General features: G+C 42.8%; 1 protein-coding gene across 2 annotated transcripts in view; it reads left to right on the forward strand.

Annotated features, from left to right (window-relative positions):
- bbs9 (Bardet-Biedl syndrome 9) overlaps positions 1-17,442 on the forward strand; it is a 171,393-nt gene that overhangs the window by 106,243 nt on the left and 47,708 nt on the right. For both annotated transcript variants that reach the window (XM_035608693.2, XM_035608694.2), the window contains one exon: positions 2,614-2,724. In XM_035608693.2, coding sequence (XP_035464586.1) covers positions 2,614-2,724 — 111 coding nt within the window. The remainder of the gene's footprint in view (positions 1-2,613; positions 2,725-17,442) is intronic.

Consider the following 17,442-nt stretch of genomic DNA (forward strand, 5'->3'; position numbering starts at 1 on the left):
GGGAGGAATGCGCGAGAGGTCGGCGCTAAGAGACGGCCTATGTGTGTGTCTGAGTGTGTGTGTGTGTGCGTTGTGATTTTGTTTCAGAGTTGCTCCAGAGGTGGGCTACTTCCTTACCTAATGTTGATGTAAGACTGAGGTTAACACACACACACACACACACACACACACATTCCCTGTGAAATTGTAAGACAGCGTTAAAAAAAATTACTCCCCTTAGAAAAACACCTGCCCAATTAAGAGCGAGGCATATCCCATTTCAAACAACTGCGTGTGTGTGTGTGTGTGTGTGTGTGTGTGTGTAAAGCCACAGGCTGTGCTCTCACCAAAGAGAACAAGATTGGCTTTAGAAAAGGCCAGGATAAATATTAGAGAGGACTTAACGTAATCTGTGCGCACACACACACTCACAGATGAAGACGCAGTGGGGGAGATGGAGACACACACACATTCTCAGACACCTTAAGGTAGACATGATGGCAGACACACACACACACACACACACACACACACAAAGGCATGTGTGTGCAGTGCATATTCAATGAAAGTACCGTGAAGCTGGACACAATCCTCGGGGAGGATAGGAAATGAGGAGAAAGGGAGGGAAGAAAGGAGGAGGGAGGCGGTGGAAAGAGGGAATGAGGTGGATGAGGTATAGACAAGGAGGCAGGACAGACAAAAAGAAGGCAAGAAAGAGAAATGACAGAGGAATGGGATGAGGAGAGAGGAGATTCTGACGGGGGACTAAAAGAGGAAGAGAGGGCAGAAGAGGAATGATGGAGGGGAGGGGGGTTGAGAGGAGACAGGGAGGGGGAGGGGTTAATGAGGAAGGGGGATGAGAGGAGACAGAGAGGTGGGACGCAGAAGAGACAAGGCGTCCAATTCATCGGCCTCAGGAGCTCCCTAAATCCAGACTGATCCATGGGATTCGAGATGGGATTTCGTCACACACACACAAACGCATGCATGCGCACACGCACACACACACGCACGCACACACACACGCACACACACACACACACACACACACACACACTCACACACACTCACACACCGTGTTGCATTTCTTCCTCTACAAAACCTCCTAGGACTACATTTAGTTTAGTCTTTTCGAGGAACAGTCTGGCCTGATGCAGGCATAACACAGAAAGCTGTTGTCTTGGAGCAGAACTTTATGCTGCATATTAGTTATGGGAAAATAAATGAATGTCGATCATATATTTATGACCAACAATTTCATTTTAATATTATGTAACGATACAATGCAACTTGCACAGTTGAAATGTGTCGTTGACTACCCCTTTGTTATCTTCTCATCAACAAATTTCAGCGTGGCAGAAAATGTCATTTGAATTTGAATTGTCCCATAGACACATAATGAAAATACTGTACTGCTTGCTCACATGCTGTTTTGCCAACATGTTTTTTAGAGATCAAGGGATCAAAAGTGCACCAGGTCAGTGAGGTAAAACTCAAATATACTGAAATATTGATATATGTCTGAAAGATTTAAAAAGCACATCACACGTTTGACCTTTGATGTCATGTGACGTCACCCACTGGTTTCCGAGCTGCCATTTTGAAACCTTGAGTTTGGCATTTTGTTCATCGCCATCTTGGTTTTCTGAAACCAGAAGTAACCATATTTGGAGGAGCAGGGGGTGTGGCCTGACTCAGAGCTCAAGGACACTGCACGTCCACCTACACCTGCGACCTGCACCTAGTGGACGGTACAAGCTTTCAATCACACTGTGGCCACGCTCCAATACATACGGTGCTTTATGGTATATGTGACTGTAAATGGACCATAATGTACTAAATGAATATCATTCTGTATTGAAGAAGGCTTGAAAGTAGAGATTAAACCATAAACTCCTCATTAAAATGTTGACTGACATTTTAATGCAAGAGAGAAGTAGGGTCATTTTCTCATGGACTTCTATAGAAACAACCAGTGGAGTCGCCCTCTGCTGGTCAGTACAGAGAATACAGGCTTCAGGCACTTCAGCAGTGACTTTACCCTCCGGGCCCTTGTCAACCTGTTTCATAGTTGGGACAGATGACCCGAGTCAGTTCAAGTGTATAGTAAACAATAGGTGCTGGTGTGTTTATATGTCATATGAATCAGTGCATGTTCCCCTAAAGAGCAGAATAAGTATTTACATACATGGATATGTAGTACTTGAAAATGTCTGCGTAGCCGGGCGTGTTTACGCATGTCAATGTGTAAAGTCCACATGGTCATAAATTTGGGGCTGCATGCAAAGCCCTTTCAACTTTGCACACACCAAAACGAATAACACCATGAGGCATTTGCGGGGGGCGGCAGCAGCATCGGCGCTCAGCACAGAATTGAGTTGTGCAACACACAATCACTGGTTATGTACATGAAATGGATGCGAACTGATTGAAATATGAAGTGAGACAGACGAATGAAAAATGTGGCTGAAACACTTCTTTGGCGCTGCCATCTTGTTTGTTGTGTGTGTTGTTTTCCCATCAAGATGCCGTCTAACTGGCCGGCTATACAGTGCTGCTGGACCAGCTGTGGCTGCAGATTTGTACAACAATCAATGTAAAGCATTCACTAGTTTTTCAATTAATGTCTTTCAGGAGGTGTTGAGCCCATCGCAGAGGGCGCTGGTGGTGGAGAGGAGCTTGAACTTCCACAAGAGGCCACCAAGTTCATCAGGAAGAAACAACCATCGAAAAAAGTCAAGAAAGGTAGGTCAGCTCCTTTGTGTAATTTCCTGTCGTCTTTCCTCGGAGCTGAATATTCTCTCGCTCTCTCTCGCGGTGGCCCGCCTCCACCTTGTCGCATTGGAGCCAGCCGACCCGTATCAGAATGCGTCACTGCGGCGGTGCATCCGCAGCATGGCTCCCAGCTTGTCAGTAAATCCTGACCAGAGCCCTGACACTGATATCTGTTCACTGTCCGTCACACCGCTGTAATCCACCTCTATTTTCCCTCATGGCATTGTGCTCCGTCTCATCTGTTATTTGCGCATACCACTTTGACTGCCATTGGCTCACGCTCCACAGAACCAGCATGGTTTGGATTCTAGTCTGGGGCCAAAAGATGAAATCAAACTTTAAATATGTTTTTTGCAGATGCGGCAAGGGTGTCCGTAGTGTTTCCCAAAGAGCTCAGAGCTTTGTTATTTCATCCGACTACACTGCACTGTTGATATCATGTGTGTGAAATATCGCTTCGCCGTGTTCCTGGTACTGAACAACCTTTTTACTTTTGATAAAAAGCTACAGTCTACATGTGTTTTGTTGCCCAGGAGAACAACTTATCACCATGCGCCTCATGACATGTAGTTGGGGGGGGGGGGGGGGGTAACTGCAGGATTATGGGATGTCAGGGACAATGTTACAAGACCTACATGTGAAAAGAAAGTGGAAGCTGCACCTGACTCTGTTCAGTCTTCGATCTGTTGGTGTGGCGGGTGGACAAGGGGTTTGCATTGAGATGACTTTTGAACTGTGACTCCCAGCATGCACTGGGGCACTTTTGCAGCCGACTGTGAGGCTGCAACTCCAAGTCTGCGGGCAAATTACTTCCACCTATTTCGCCGCCTCTTCTACTTTTAGCCCTCACATGTAGTTGTCATTCTACTGTTACTTCGTTCAGGGCTCTTGAAGATGTTCTTCTCTGGATATACATGTATGTGTATCCGTTAGCTTTATTGTGACGTACACAGTGAAGGACTTCCTTTTATCGTCACAGTGTTATTGCTGTGGGCAGAGTCTTCCGGAGTCGAGCGGCGAGCATGTCCGGCGCTGCTGGCTCACTGCTGCCAGGTCTACGCTCACTGTCTCGCTGTCCAGAGTCTGCTGTGTCTCGCTCTCATTCTCTCCTCTCGTCATGGTTTTGTCCTTCCGCCTCTGCTCTGATCTGTCCGATAGAGAAACAGGCCGGCAGAAGAGATATCTGCTCATTCAGCGGAAGTTTCTGATGCTATTTATTTCCCCCCAATGAAGTAGGTTGGCATCCCAATTTCCTTATTTCTTTCTCTCTTTATTTAATTTTGTTATCCAATAGTTACTAATCTGATTAACTTTATATGCTCACTTCTCTAAATGTGCACACATACAACTCACTCTCACTGGTCTACACACGCTTTCAACAGACGCATACTGTCTCCAAGCTCCTGGCCTTGACACACACACACACACACCCATCTCCTGCCAGAAAGAGGCTCTGGTTTGCATTGAGGACAAATCCGTGTTTCATGAGTTTGTCTTTCGTAAACCGTGGTGGATAGATTCGCTTTGATGGTCTCGACTTTCATCGTGTGTGTGTGTGTGTGTGTGTGTGTGTGTGTGTGTGTGTGTGGGTGTGTGTGTGGGTGTGTGTGTGTGTGTGTGTGTGTGAGCATGCGTGTGGTTAATCCACTCAGGCGTCAACACTAATGAGAAGGGGAGGTGTGGGAGACACATAGAGGTCGACACAGGGATCCATAGATATACACTAGACTATACAGTATACACACACACACACACACACACACACACACACACATTTACATTGCATTCATTTTCCATTGTCAGTTTTACATTCTACATTCACACATGGATGTTGAGTTTAGAACAAGCCTTGACTCATTGTGATTTCATTCGTCTTATCACCGTTCACTTTCATAGAAATCACAACAAATCAATTCTAAAATTCACACAACATGTGCTGCATTCATAGCTGCATCAAAGTCAATGCAAACACATCATGGACATGACAGCTGCATCAGCTGGTCATTTCTACCCACAGAGATCTCAGTTCTCATTCAAAGTGTAACTGAGATTTATTGTTTGCCTCTCGGATGACCCTGAGCTTCATATCAAAACAGATTTAATACTGAATTCTACTTTACGTCCGTGTGCCTCTACAAGAGAGAGAGCCACACTCTTGCCTTTCAGACCTAATTAGCATTGTTTGTCATGGAAACCTCCAGAGTGAGTGAGTCTGTGGTTTGCACTTAGAACGAGAGGAGGAAGGAGGGCCGAGGGGAAGTGATTTGGCGTTACGGGATGGGGTTTGGAGCATCACGTCCGGACTTGTCCTGTAGCCACGCCTCCTCCTCCTCCTCCCCATCACACAGAACAACACAGGGAGAAAAATAAGACGCTGCGGTAGCTTGTAAAGGCTTTGCACATTAACAGTGCGGTTGTTTATTAAACCTTGTAGTGGAAGTTTTGTCGGTATTGCCCAAGGCAGAGAGGAATGCTCCCGGGGTTTAAACTCAGGCCGCAGAAATCATAATAATCTGTCAATCACTCTCCACACATGTAGATCACACTGCAGTTTGCTCACAAACAACAAATCAATTCATGGGAATACATGGGATGTATAAACTCCCTTTTTTCACTGTGGTGAAATATTTGGATTTGTTTCATGACCACAACATCCCCAGTATGCGTCAAGCCAGACCCTTTGTTTGCTGCTTTTGCTTATTTGATACAGACATCCCAATATTGCATTTATTAAGTCTATACATTGGGTGCATAAACATTTTGAGACTTGATGATTTCCATATCCCAAGTCAAAAACGCAACAATAACAACAATAATAAAACATGTACAATAAATATTTTTTTTAAATTTTTGGTAACAGTCCCTTCCTTTTTTAAATAACCACATTATTTGTTTACTGTTAATTAATTTCTTACAATTCTCTTTTTAGTCATCAGGTGACATATATGGCGATACAGACATTTCTGTATCTGTACTGAACTGAGCTAAAACCCTCTGATAATCTCAACAGAGACGTACAGTGAAGTGTTTCTGTCCGATGTCGGCAAAATCCCTAAAACGGCTTGTGGGTGAACCAGGCCGCTCACAACTCCAATAAAAAACGGGAAAAGGTTGTAGAGAGCAAATCAGTTCAAAGCTCTTATTTTTCAGACAAAGACACACACGCGCACATGCACACACCTTCCGCCTACCTGTCTATGACTTAAAAGTAATTAGGCGCCGTGCCAAACCCCGCACCACACACACACACACACACACACACACACACACAGACCCTCCTGTTAGGGTGCATGGCAGCCGGAAAGCACATTTGGTCGACTTGAAAGACATCAAAAGGCGTCTGAGAGTGGGACAGAGAGAGAGAAGGAAGAGTGTAGCAAGCTCCCTCTTTCTCTCCTCAGCTTGAAAAGAAGGGATGAAAGAGAGATGAAAGGGAGAGTGTCTTCCTTCTCCCCTTTCTGGCACTGCATCCATTTATGTTGTTCTGCTCCTCCCCTGCACCCCACCTGGGATCAGAGACACAACCCAGAGCATGGACACACACACACACACACACACACACACACACACACACACACCTGGATGCAGATACACAAACTAGAACAAGAAAGTCCAGGTCTTCAGGCAATTTCCTCTGTCCAAACCTGTGATTTACATGCAAATACATATGAAACTTTCTTATGACACCAGATACATATGTTTTATTTGGATCCACACCAAATAGCACACACTAGGCCCTTGAATATGCCAGATTTTTTTTTTCATCTAGATGAATTATTCCCTGGGAAATCGGTGAAACTGTAAAAAAAAAAAATTGGTTGGATAGATTCGCTTTGATGGTCTCGACTTTCAATTATGTGTGTGTGTAATGGGTTATTCCCAGGGCACATGCCCCACATCCCTCCACCAAGTTTGATGGAAATCGACCTGGTTGTTTTTACGTGATCCTGCTCACAAATAAAACAACAAACAAGAAGCGGGTGAAAACGTAACGTCCTTTGCGGAAGTAAAAGATGGTTAGAACACAATGTTAGAGGAAGCGGACTGCTGAGCAAAAATGTCTACCCCCACTCCGTCTTGTCTTCGTGTCAGAGGAGGACTCAGGGCCGGTGTCAGTCTGCGGTCAGTGTTCTCATTAAACCACATTATGTACCATCACAGCCACTGTAGATTTATGCTTACAGCTATTAGCCACCAACATGAGGCCTTGCACTCTGCAGGGATACTGCACCTCATGTACATTTGCAGTGACCGCCGTTCAGGCACGTCACTGTTGCACCTTGCACATATAACCCGTCACCATTAGCTGTCCGCCTTCATCCATTAGTAATGTCTTTGTGTGCATTGTCAATGGCTCTCGCTTAGTCCGTTGTTTGCTAAATCCCGATAAAAGCTGTTATCAATCACTGAATGTCTATAAACCTCTTGAAGAAAAACGTAGATGAGCCACAGAGGGATTTTTAATCTTTGAGATGTTTACAGTCTAACACTAAATCTTGGTTAATTCAAATTTGGCAAAAAGTGCAATGCAGAAGATACCGGCAGAATAACAAATAACCCACAGGCCACTTAGAGAGGGAGTCAACTTTCGGGAAGATAATTTCAATTAGTTCCGTGTTAGTTGTAAATTCTAGACCTACGCTCTGGTATATATGACATGTGACGTCACATCCTCCTTCCGTGTTATTTGAATAGAAAGATACATTGATGAGGACAAAGGCCCCTTTCATCCCCGGCCTTCCCTCTGTCTTCCAGGTGAGTTGTTTTGTCAGCAGCAGAGAGAATCTGCACAGGTAATGAAACTTGTAGTGACTCAGCGAGAGTCAGTGTTCGGAGGCCGGAGGAGGCTTGTACTAACACGGCTGAATTACACAGTCCCGCTGTGTCAGTCTGACTGTGAGATTACCAAAACACAGCGGACAGAGCCACAGTATCAGCTTACTCACAAACACACACGCTGCTATTTACATCCAGCTTCTGCACACGCACACGTATGCACTCAGCGGGCAGGTTTCCTCATCCTGAACAGGATCCTCCCGGGCCATGGCCAAAACTTCTGACCCATGGACTTCTGTTCTGGACGTGTGTGTGTGTGTGTGTGTGTGTGTGTGTGTGTGACAGTAACAGATAGAGGTCGCTTTATTCCCAGCTCGCCTCCCATGAATAAAAACACAGATAGAAAATTGACCCTTGTTTAGCCATCATCACACAGAGACATGCACACACACACACACACACACACACACACACAATCTCTCTGAGGCTAAGTGTCCTTGCAGATGGAAAGTAAAAAATGTGGCATATGAAACCAAGCTTAAAAGTTGTATGTCTGTGGTACGTGTGTTGGAAATAAAGTGCGAGTGTCAACGTGTGTAAGAATTGTCAGGATTTGTGTGTCAGTGTGTGTTAATAGATTTTCAAGTGGACACAATGTTGTCGTTGTTTCCTAATCACCCAAGAAGACTACAGCTGATATCACGTCGATAACGATGTTTTCTGACATCGACATACTCTATTCATCACGACATAGAAAATATATTCACGATCACACAAAACGAGAAATGCTCTGTGTAGAGCATGTTCCTCCACCAAGGGCCTACACCCACCCGCTGTGTGTGTATGTTTGTTACTATAATTATAACATTTAATCAAGTATTTATGCTTAGGCAACCAAATGCCAAATTGTACACACTCATAGACATCAGTCCCCTAAATATACCAGTTTTTTCACCAAGGTCCAAGAATTAAAATAAATTCCCAATCTCACAGTTAGTTTGGACATAGTTATAAAACGTAGTTTCTAACCGTACATGTTAATGTGCAGCATCTGAAAAAATCCTTACCACCTATGACACCACATTTAAATCCACTTTATCCGGATTCTTATTTGGATCCGGACCAATTTGCAGACACTCATAAACATCAATCCACTAAATTTGTCTACATTTTTTTTTTCATCAAGATCCATGAATTATTCCCTTGGAATTCAGTTAAAATGTCAGAAAAAGGCCCTATTTTGCAGTGTTAAAAAAGGTTTTTCCTAGATTCATCCCTTTGTATGGATGGGTTCTTTCTGTGCCCATATTCCATCCTTCTACCATGTTTTATGCTAACCTGTTCATTAGTCTTTGTGTAATCCTGTTGACAAACAAACACATTGACAGGGGTGAAAACCTAATCTCCTTTGTTGAAGTAAAAATAAAAACTGACATTCAAAGGGGGGAAAAAAACAGCATACATAAACATTTCATACACTTGCATTGTTTAAAATTACCATTAACTATTACTATAAGATGCCAAAACATCACCAAATGTGGAAAGTATTTGAGTTGAAGCACAAGCCGTCCATCTCATTTTCCTTTACACTTATTCGAAAACATGGAGTGCTGTGGGGTTACACGATTAACCCATAGTAACACTGGGGAGATGTCACAAACTAACAGAATATTAACTTCAGTAGGATCAGATTTGCCTTGTCGCAACCTGAAAAGCTACTCGATGGGGGAGGGGGTTTAAAGTGGGAAAGTTAATTTAAAGTGGTTAACCTGGTTTGTTTTAAGCCCTTCGGCTATTTGAAAGATCAATAGAGTGTGTGTATAAAAACCTCAGATGATACACTGCAGTTCTTCTGTCTACGGCTTCTGTTTCCTCTCTGCTCTTAATATAAATTTAGGTTGACAGTGTTTCCATATCTGTTCACTCAGCTCACTGGCAGGAACTCTGACCTGTCACAGTATTTGAATTTGACATTTACCTAATATACTTGGATGCAAAATGTATTGAAGTGACTTCAGAAATGTAGGTTTCCCTGTGTTTAGATGTTACAAATAGGTAGCAAGGAAGTCAAAGGTCAGGTCATAATAATATGTGACTTATACAATATAAACATACAACATCATGAATTAAAAGATGATTATATTTATGATTTAGTATCATGAAGGATCTTTTAATAAGTAAATATGTGGATCAGGACTTATAGGAAATTATTAGTCTCAAAATTCCGCAGGGGGAAAGGTAGTGGCAATGTGGAAGGAACAAAATCTCCAATTCTACGTTCCTGGGTTTAGTTGCATGTTGTGATGCCACAAGAGTTTTTATTTTTGCCTCATCAGGGGATGGCATGGCATTTAAATTGGTGCAGTTTGTTCACTTAATTACAGCTGGTTTTCATACGCCAAGGGTCCCCCAAGTCAAACATGCCAAAAATGTGTGTTCTCAAAATGAAGCAGCTCGCTTCCCTAAGTCCAGCTCTTCACGTGAGACCTCCTCGAGTGTAACTGTTAACAAGCAGTTACAGTCGAGGCATGCACCTTTAATCCAAGTCATCATCAGCTGTGAGTTCTTGGGATCTGGCTGTGCCTTAAGAGTACCCAATATCCACCTGGGAATTGAACTGCTCATCCTAAATCCAAATAAGGCCAACAGGAATTCCCTGTGTATCTATTTTTGTGTGCTCTCTAAATCCAAGTCATTACCACCAACATGTTTTCTGAATTCACTTCTTCATCAAGTGCGTTAAAGGTGGGCTAGGCGATTCTTTTTAAAGAAGCACTTTCTGTCATATTACTTGAAACTCTCGTAACATACCGATAGCAATGAATAAATTCAATACAGGCGTCTGAGGTCTGGGCATGTCGTGTTTCTCTTTTAAGGCAATAATCTCATCTGAAACTAATGCTCAACTTGCTGGCAGAGCACTCCTAAGGTTTCTACACCTAACAGGGCTGTATAAAGATGTATTTGATTGTTTATCTATATTAGCTTTGAAAGGGACATAGCGTCACGTTTAACTAACGTTTTCTGTGTCCGCAGTGCAGTTGTGAGAAAAAGTGAAATGATTTTAGCTGTTTACATTTATTATGATGTCAGGTGTTTCCTCACTTGTGAAAGAGCCACGAAGAGTCAGTTAGCGATGTCGTGCTCCGTTTCCAACTCCCTCCGACTCCTCCTCCTCCGATGTAGTCTGGCTGTGCGCGTTCATGTGTTATGGGGGAGTGTCTTTGGATAGAGGTTTGAAGGAAGGGGGTGGGACTTTTACGGTTGCCTTTAAAGAAACAAAATGTTGAACTTAGTTATGTGACACAGTGTATATCATAAATATTCATACTTTGTCTTCCTGTATGATGATCTGCTGTCATAAAGGGGCAGTAAGCGATTTTTGGAGAATGATTGTTCGTTGCTGATTTTTTGCACTGGTCAGGGCTACGGAAGTCGTATTGTCTGTCGCTAGCACGTCTCAAGGTGTCGGGGAGGGATGTTTACAAACTGCACACACAGTGTTGTGTGGTCCGCACCATTTTTTTTGTTTTCAATTTCCAGAACCAGAGCTGAGACGAAAAAAATTCACCTTTTTTTCTGCGCACACACTGAACCGACAGCTAGCGGGCCGTGAGGAAATATTTGCTGATTTTTACAAAAAGTCAATTGGATTAACAGCACTTACACTCCCTTTATAGCTTTCTCAGCACTCATATAATTTTGTTTTACAATTATATATTAACTCAAATTTATTCTAAAAACACAATTAGAAAAAAAATCCTGACTCATTTAGCAAATTGTAGAATGCAGACATTTCCTCATGTGCTTAAAACCCACAATATTCACATCAACAATACTAAATGCACGATCTAAGAGCAGAGGAAAGCAGGGTCCTCCTGTACTGACTGAACTGGGAATGGAAAGTCATGTCACCATCACTCTGACCTCCTGGCTGTTTTTTTTTTTAATCTCTATGCTTGTAGCTTGTCAATAACATTTTTAGGTAGCAACATTTGCTCTTGTTCTGTAACCCCAAAGCCCATGTGTGCCAACAATACCCTCAATGCATGGCTATCACGCCATCTGCGGAGCTATTTGTTGGCCCTGGGTGTGTTGACGGAGCGCTGATGGGATGCTTGGCTGTTTAATGTGTGTGTGTAATGTTCCACTAATGTCTCTGCAATGATATTATCAGATCAGCTATTCTTGGCCAGAGGATAATGCTCATGGTGATTACAGATAGAGATGAGGACAGTGTTCCAACTATTTGTTGCCTGGTCGGGTAACAGGCCGGACTAATGCTTATGGACACGTCGTGGCACCCTGTAACGGAAAGTTCAGGGGTTTAAAGCCCTACAACAGCCGCTAAGTCCCGTCAGTGACCTTGTGTTGGGACAGCTCATTCATATGGAAATATGTCTTAAATAAATTTGGTGGAAAACTATTGTTAGAATTAGTTACTGGAGAATATATTCAGGTGGTCACCTCACAGCAAGAAGGTACAAGCTTCGACCGGGGCCTTTTCTTCCAGGAACTCTTCCAGTTTTCTCCCATGGTCCAAAGACATGCAGCTTAGGTTAATTGGCGACTCTAAAATTGCCCGTAGGTGTGAATGTGAGCGTGAATGGTTGTTTGTCTCTAAGTCAGCACGACCGCCGACCTTTTCAGGTTGTACCCCACCTCTGACCCAATGGCAGCTGGGATTGGCTCCAGCCCCCATGGCGACCCTCAAGGGATTAGTGGCGCAGCTAATAAATGGATGGTCTCAAACTTTATGAAAATAGTATTGCAATTGTATAAGGTGATACTGGCCTTGAGGAATAACCCAGGTGTTTGTTGCACCATGAAGCACTGTTGAATTAACATTTTATCTTTTTGACATCGCAAAGACCAAGTTCTCACATGCAGTCGATCAAGGGAATTTCCTCGCTCTCTTCTAGATTAGTCACAGGATAAAAACATTAGTTGCCCGCTTAAGGACACCCGCTTAAGGACACCACGCACCGGCAGCATCAACAGACACTGCATAATTTCATGCACATCAGTTAATTCCCCCTCCACACACCGAACACATCATACAGACTTAATAGTTAGTGATGGTACAGTAGCTGCTGGGATAGTGGAGCATCCGAACAAGTTGACGCATCAAAACATCTGCAGCATGTGGGCTAGAAAGCAATGTAGGTATCGCGATGCACATCATAAGCCACCAGCGTGTGTTGAGTCATGTGAACATTTTACCCATTGGGTTTTCATCATTTACTTTACATAGACGATGAATCACATTAGGAAATTACCAACAGATGCGAGGAAAACAGCCATCGCAATGATATCAAAATGTTAACATGATGAAAAGGGTTTAGTGAAGAATGTTATCTGTGCTAAGATATTCTAAATTCTGTCAAATGTTCCAGAGAAAACTCCTAAGTGAACCTTGGGTCGAGGATATCTTATCCCTTCTTTGTGGCCAAAGTGAAGAGAGACCCTACCTACTCGAGATAAAAACTTTAAAATGTTGATAATGAGGGTTTTTGTTTGTTTATTCACACTCGAATATACTAGTTGCTTCAGTCTTCATTAGGTTTTTGTCTTAAACAGTGAACCATCTAAGTGCAATGCCGTATTTACAGTACGTATAACTAGTCTGTCCTAATGTAGAAGCCTTTTATTGTTTGCATCTTGTAAAGCTTTGATGCTGCAGATAAATGCAGCGTTGGGAATGGTGTGTTTCTCCAGTTTGCCTTCAGGTCAAGGACACGATATTTGTCGTGAAATAACTGCAGATATTTAGGGAAAATATATCAACAGTTTATTCAGCCAATATGACGCAACTGGGAGTTTTCATTGAAACAATCAAATGAATCAAAGGTGGTGTTGATAAGTCTTATGGCGAAGAGAGAAGGGGGGCAGAGACAGACAGAGGGAAACGTGGAAAAAGAGATTTAGGGATGAGAGGGGGAGGGATGGGGGGAGGCAGGAACTATTCCTGCTACGATAACCATCAACAAACCAGACAGCCTTTCAGAGGTGGAAACCCAGATGTGTGTGTGCCTGTGTTTCCCCTCAGGTCATGTAACATGTGGTAAGGAGGCAGCGTTTTTGCGGTAGTGTCCATTCAGGCTCTGGCTCCTGAGGGAACCTTCCAGAAGGAATGAACACTCTTCCTCTGGGAGGCCCGTGTAGGAAGTGCAGCTTCCAGCGGGGAGGAACCGGCCTTCGCACCTCCTGCTGCTTTTCACATTAAGGCCAGAGCAGCTATGTTACGGGATACAACCGTTAATCTATTGCATTTTATGGTAGCTACCAATTCGTTTCTTACATTTCATGGGTCAGTACTGCTAAAGAAGGTGAGGGCCCCCATAGTTTTGAATAATAAAGTGCATGTCGTGTTTTGATATTCAGTTTTAAAAAAAAACTCTTGCACATTGAGAAATTATGACATAATTTGGAAACATTGCACCCTAGCGAACATATTTAATAATGTAAAACAGAATAGCAATGTCGACTGAAATGTTTCGGGCTTTTACGATAACATGAACGTCCTTAATTCATAAAGATGATTAGAATCAATACCTCTAATGAAGAAATAATCAAACACCAAATTTTTATATTTTTAGCATAACAACACCCCCAATGGTGCGTTCACACCTTACGTGACGCGTCGCTGGAACATTTTTTTTGCTTGTTCGCGTCATTCGCCCTAATAATCCGACAAACCTCCTCTGAACAAACACACACAGACACACACACACACACACACACACACACGTAAACATGAACTGTTGAATGAAAAAGGCCAGACAGGAATGCGGATGGGAAAGCCACACAAAGCGGTTGTGCCAACTGGGGTTTAAAGCTAGTGTCCAACGTCGTTGCTCACTTTCTGCCAAGCCCTCTCCTCCTTTGCCAGGTCACGGTACAAATACCATCTAGTTTTTTCCTCCATTTCAGATACAATGACAGGACGTCTGACGACAGTGACGGAGTTAGAATCTCAACGCTAACTGGCTAGCGTGGCACAACCTTTCCTTTAGGCTTAAAGGTTGGCTTTCATTCTAATAATAGCTAGAAAGCTAATAATATGCTATGGTTTGGCAAAATATACTTTAGAGGGCAGATCCTTTTACGTATTCCAGTGTTATAGAGACAGGCCATGTTGTTTCCAACATTTAGACAAAATTCTAGCCTTTATTTGAGTAATAGACTGTAACTCTTCCGTAGCACAATGAGCTGAAATAATCCAGGGAGCTTAACAATGTAAGACGTACTCACTAAAGAGGCTAATGGTCGAGCTAATGCACTCTGACATAATGGCGTTGAGTCTAACAGATTCACTATTTGTGCTCGCTAGTGGCTAGGCTAATGCATTCCAGCTTCATCGTTTTCGGAGGTCGGGGGGTCATCTTTTCGGCCTCTGCGATGGTTAGCAGTTAGCTAATGTGTTCCAACATCAAGGTCGCTGGTGGTTCAGCCAATCAGCTGTGAAATGGTTTTAAAACGTTTACGCTGGTTTAGCTGGACTTGGTTTGACTTTCCAGCCACTGGAAGCTACCGCAGAACCTCAGGACAGGTCATTTAGTAACAAGCTCAACCCTTTCTGCTTGTAAAGTAAATGTTCTGCATTGTATTACAGAGGGACTTTCTTCATTGTGAATGGCGGGAAACCCGCAGTCACACGTATTCTGTTATTTCTCACTGCTGTATTTTTATTTATTTTTGTTCCTCATCTTGTAAGCTTGAAGAAACGTTATAATAATTAAATCACACACTTTTTGTTCTCATCAATTTGTTAAAAAGCGATGTATACGAGCAAGATAAAAATTGTTATGTAATAGAAAACGCACATACTATGTAGACAGACATGTTACTTTTCATGTTCATTTTATCTTTCATATTGATTCAGTTTGTTAATTCACCTATAATTATCAATTTTTGCACATTTGGCTACTCTTAAGATACGATAGTATCTAATAGAAAGAAAGAAAACGTTTTTAATGTTAAAAAAAACTTGACTTAAAGATGTTTTACCCTGGTTTGAAGGCAGCGCTCTCATCTGCCGTACAGAAACAAGGTTTTAAGTTTGGGGGCAATCAGGGGGTGCTTTGGACTGCAATAAAAGCCCCCCTTTGTTGCCCCAATCCCCACGAATCCCCTCACCATACACCCCCCCCCCCCCCCCCCCCCCCCATTTATTTATTTTTTTTTCAAAAAGGGACCTTTAATTTGGCGAGAAGGAAGCAATGAATTGTGGAGTATACTTTTCCACGGGAGGCCTGGGAAGTGTAGGCCTCGGGCTTCTCCCGCTCCTTGTCCCGTGCAAAACTCAATAGGTAACACATGTGGGACTGGAGCTGCTACCGCACGCCTCCTCTTCACTCGCCCTCTGTGTTCATGGCCCCTGTTAGTCCTTCTCTCCCTCTCACACACACGTCCATGCTCAGTCACTTTTGTATTCTTGGAGGTGAAATGCTGGAATAACATGTTTATTTATTGATGTATTAGTCTTTAAAGCAGAACTAATTAGTATTCTTACACAGTTATACACACACAGACAGACACAAATACACTAAAGCACACACACACTAACCCCACTAAACGTTACTGGCCAAGGATCAAATGACAGTCTGACAATTAATAAGTAGCTGAAGAAAAAGGAACATCTAGAAGCTGCAGCCTTCGACCTTCTTGTTGACGGAGACTAAACCAGAGCTAAAGGGAGAGTAAATATTGGACTTCCATCCATTAGGTGGCAACAAACACTCCTCCAAAATCAATGCTAATGTTGCGTACATAGTGACAATAAGCAACTGTTTGCCAGAGCATTTATCTTGATAGGCAGTTAGAGTTGTGAAAATGTGTAAGATTTGATTTTTATCTCGCTCTGCTGCCCCCAAGGGGCAGAAGACATATTTTGATGAAGCTTGTTTGTAAGCTTCCTAGACTTTCACCTGGGTTGGCTTGACTCTTTGCGACTTACTGATAACCATTCATAGTGCATAGTGCATTGTCATGTGAGCCATGTCTCACAAGATATATAATATACAGCAGAACGTTAAGTTTTTTTGTGTGGCTGCCATTTACAGGGCTTCTAAACAGTCAGGAAACCAAATCATGCATGGGGAAAAATCTTTTAAATCTCTGAGTTGAAGAGTAGAATTCAAACACATTTGTACCGTGAAGTTATACCTTGTATAATGTGTGGATAATTGGGTAGCTTCTGTGTGTGTGTTCAGGGTGAGAGAGAGAGAGAGTGTGTTTATCAGAGGAGACGTGTCAATTAACTGGGGGGTACAGAAGGCAGAGCCAGAGGTCAGAAGTCAGGGCGGGGGGATTCGTCAGCTGTCACTAACTATAAAAACTTACTGTGTTCCTCTGCACATGTGTGTGTGTGCGATGGCAAGGTCCCAGTCGCGGGTCAGTAGCCACTAAGCCGAGACTGAGAACACATGCCATAACACACACACACACACACACACACACACACACGCGCACACACACACACATATATTCCCAGTCTCAGCTCACTGTGTGTGGTGACACCTTCCCCCTTTAAAACACTGACAGCATGAAATTAAACACAAAGCCTCTTTTTTTTATTTTATCTGTGTTTTTATTTTATTTCAACATCAACTAAAATTATGGATTGAATGTGGAAAAGGGGACCATCACCATAATGGAGCATGTAAAGTCATGTACAGTAGATGTTTAAAAAAACTGACAACAACTTCTGTAATACTTCTGTCTGACACTGTTTGAACATAAGTCCACGAACCAAACAACTGTTGAAATTAGTTGTCCTTGAGATGTCTTCACTGTAAACGTAACAGACATTATCGTAAGATCAATAAAATGGGTCCGGACTCCTTCATACGACACTAAAACACAGCTGTTTTGAACAAAGACTTGTGACATCCATTTTCAACTTTTAGT

This window comes from Scophthalmus maximus, chromosome 10 (genome assembly GCF_022379125.1).
Source record: "Scophthalmus maximus strain ysfricsl-2021 chromosome 10, ASM2237912v1, whole genome shotgun sequence".
NCBI lineage: Eukaryota > Metazoa > Chordata > Actinopteri > Pleuronectiformes > Scophthalmidae > Scophthalmus > Scophthalmus maximus.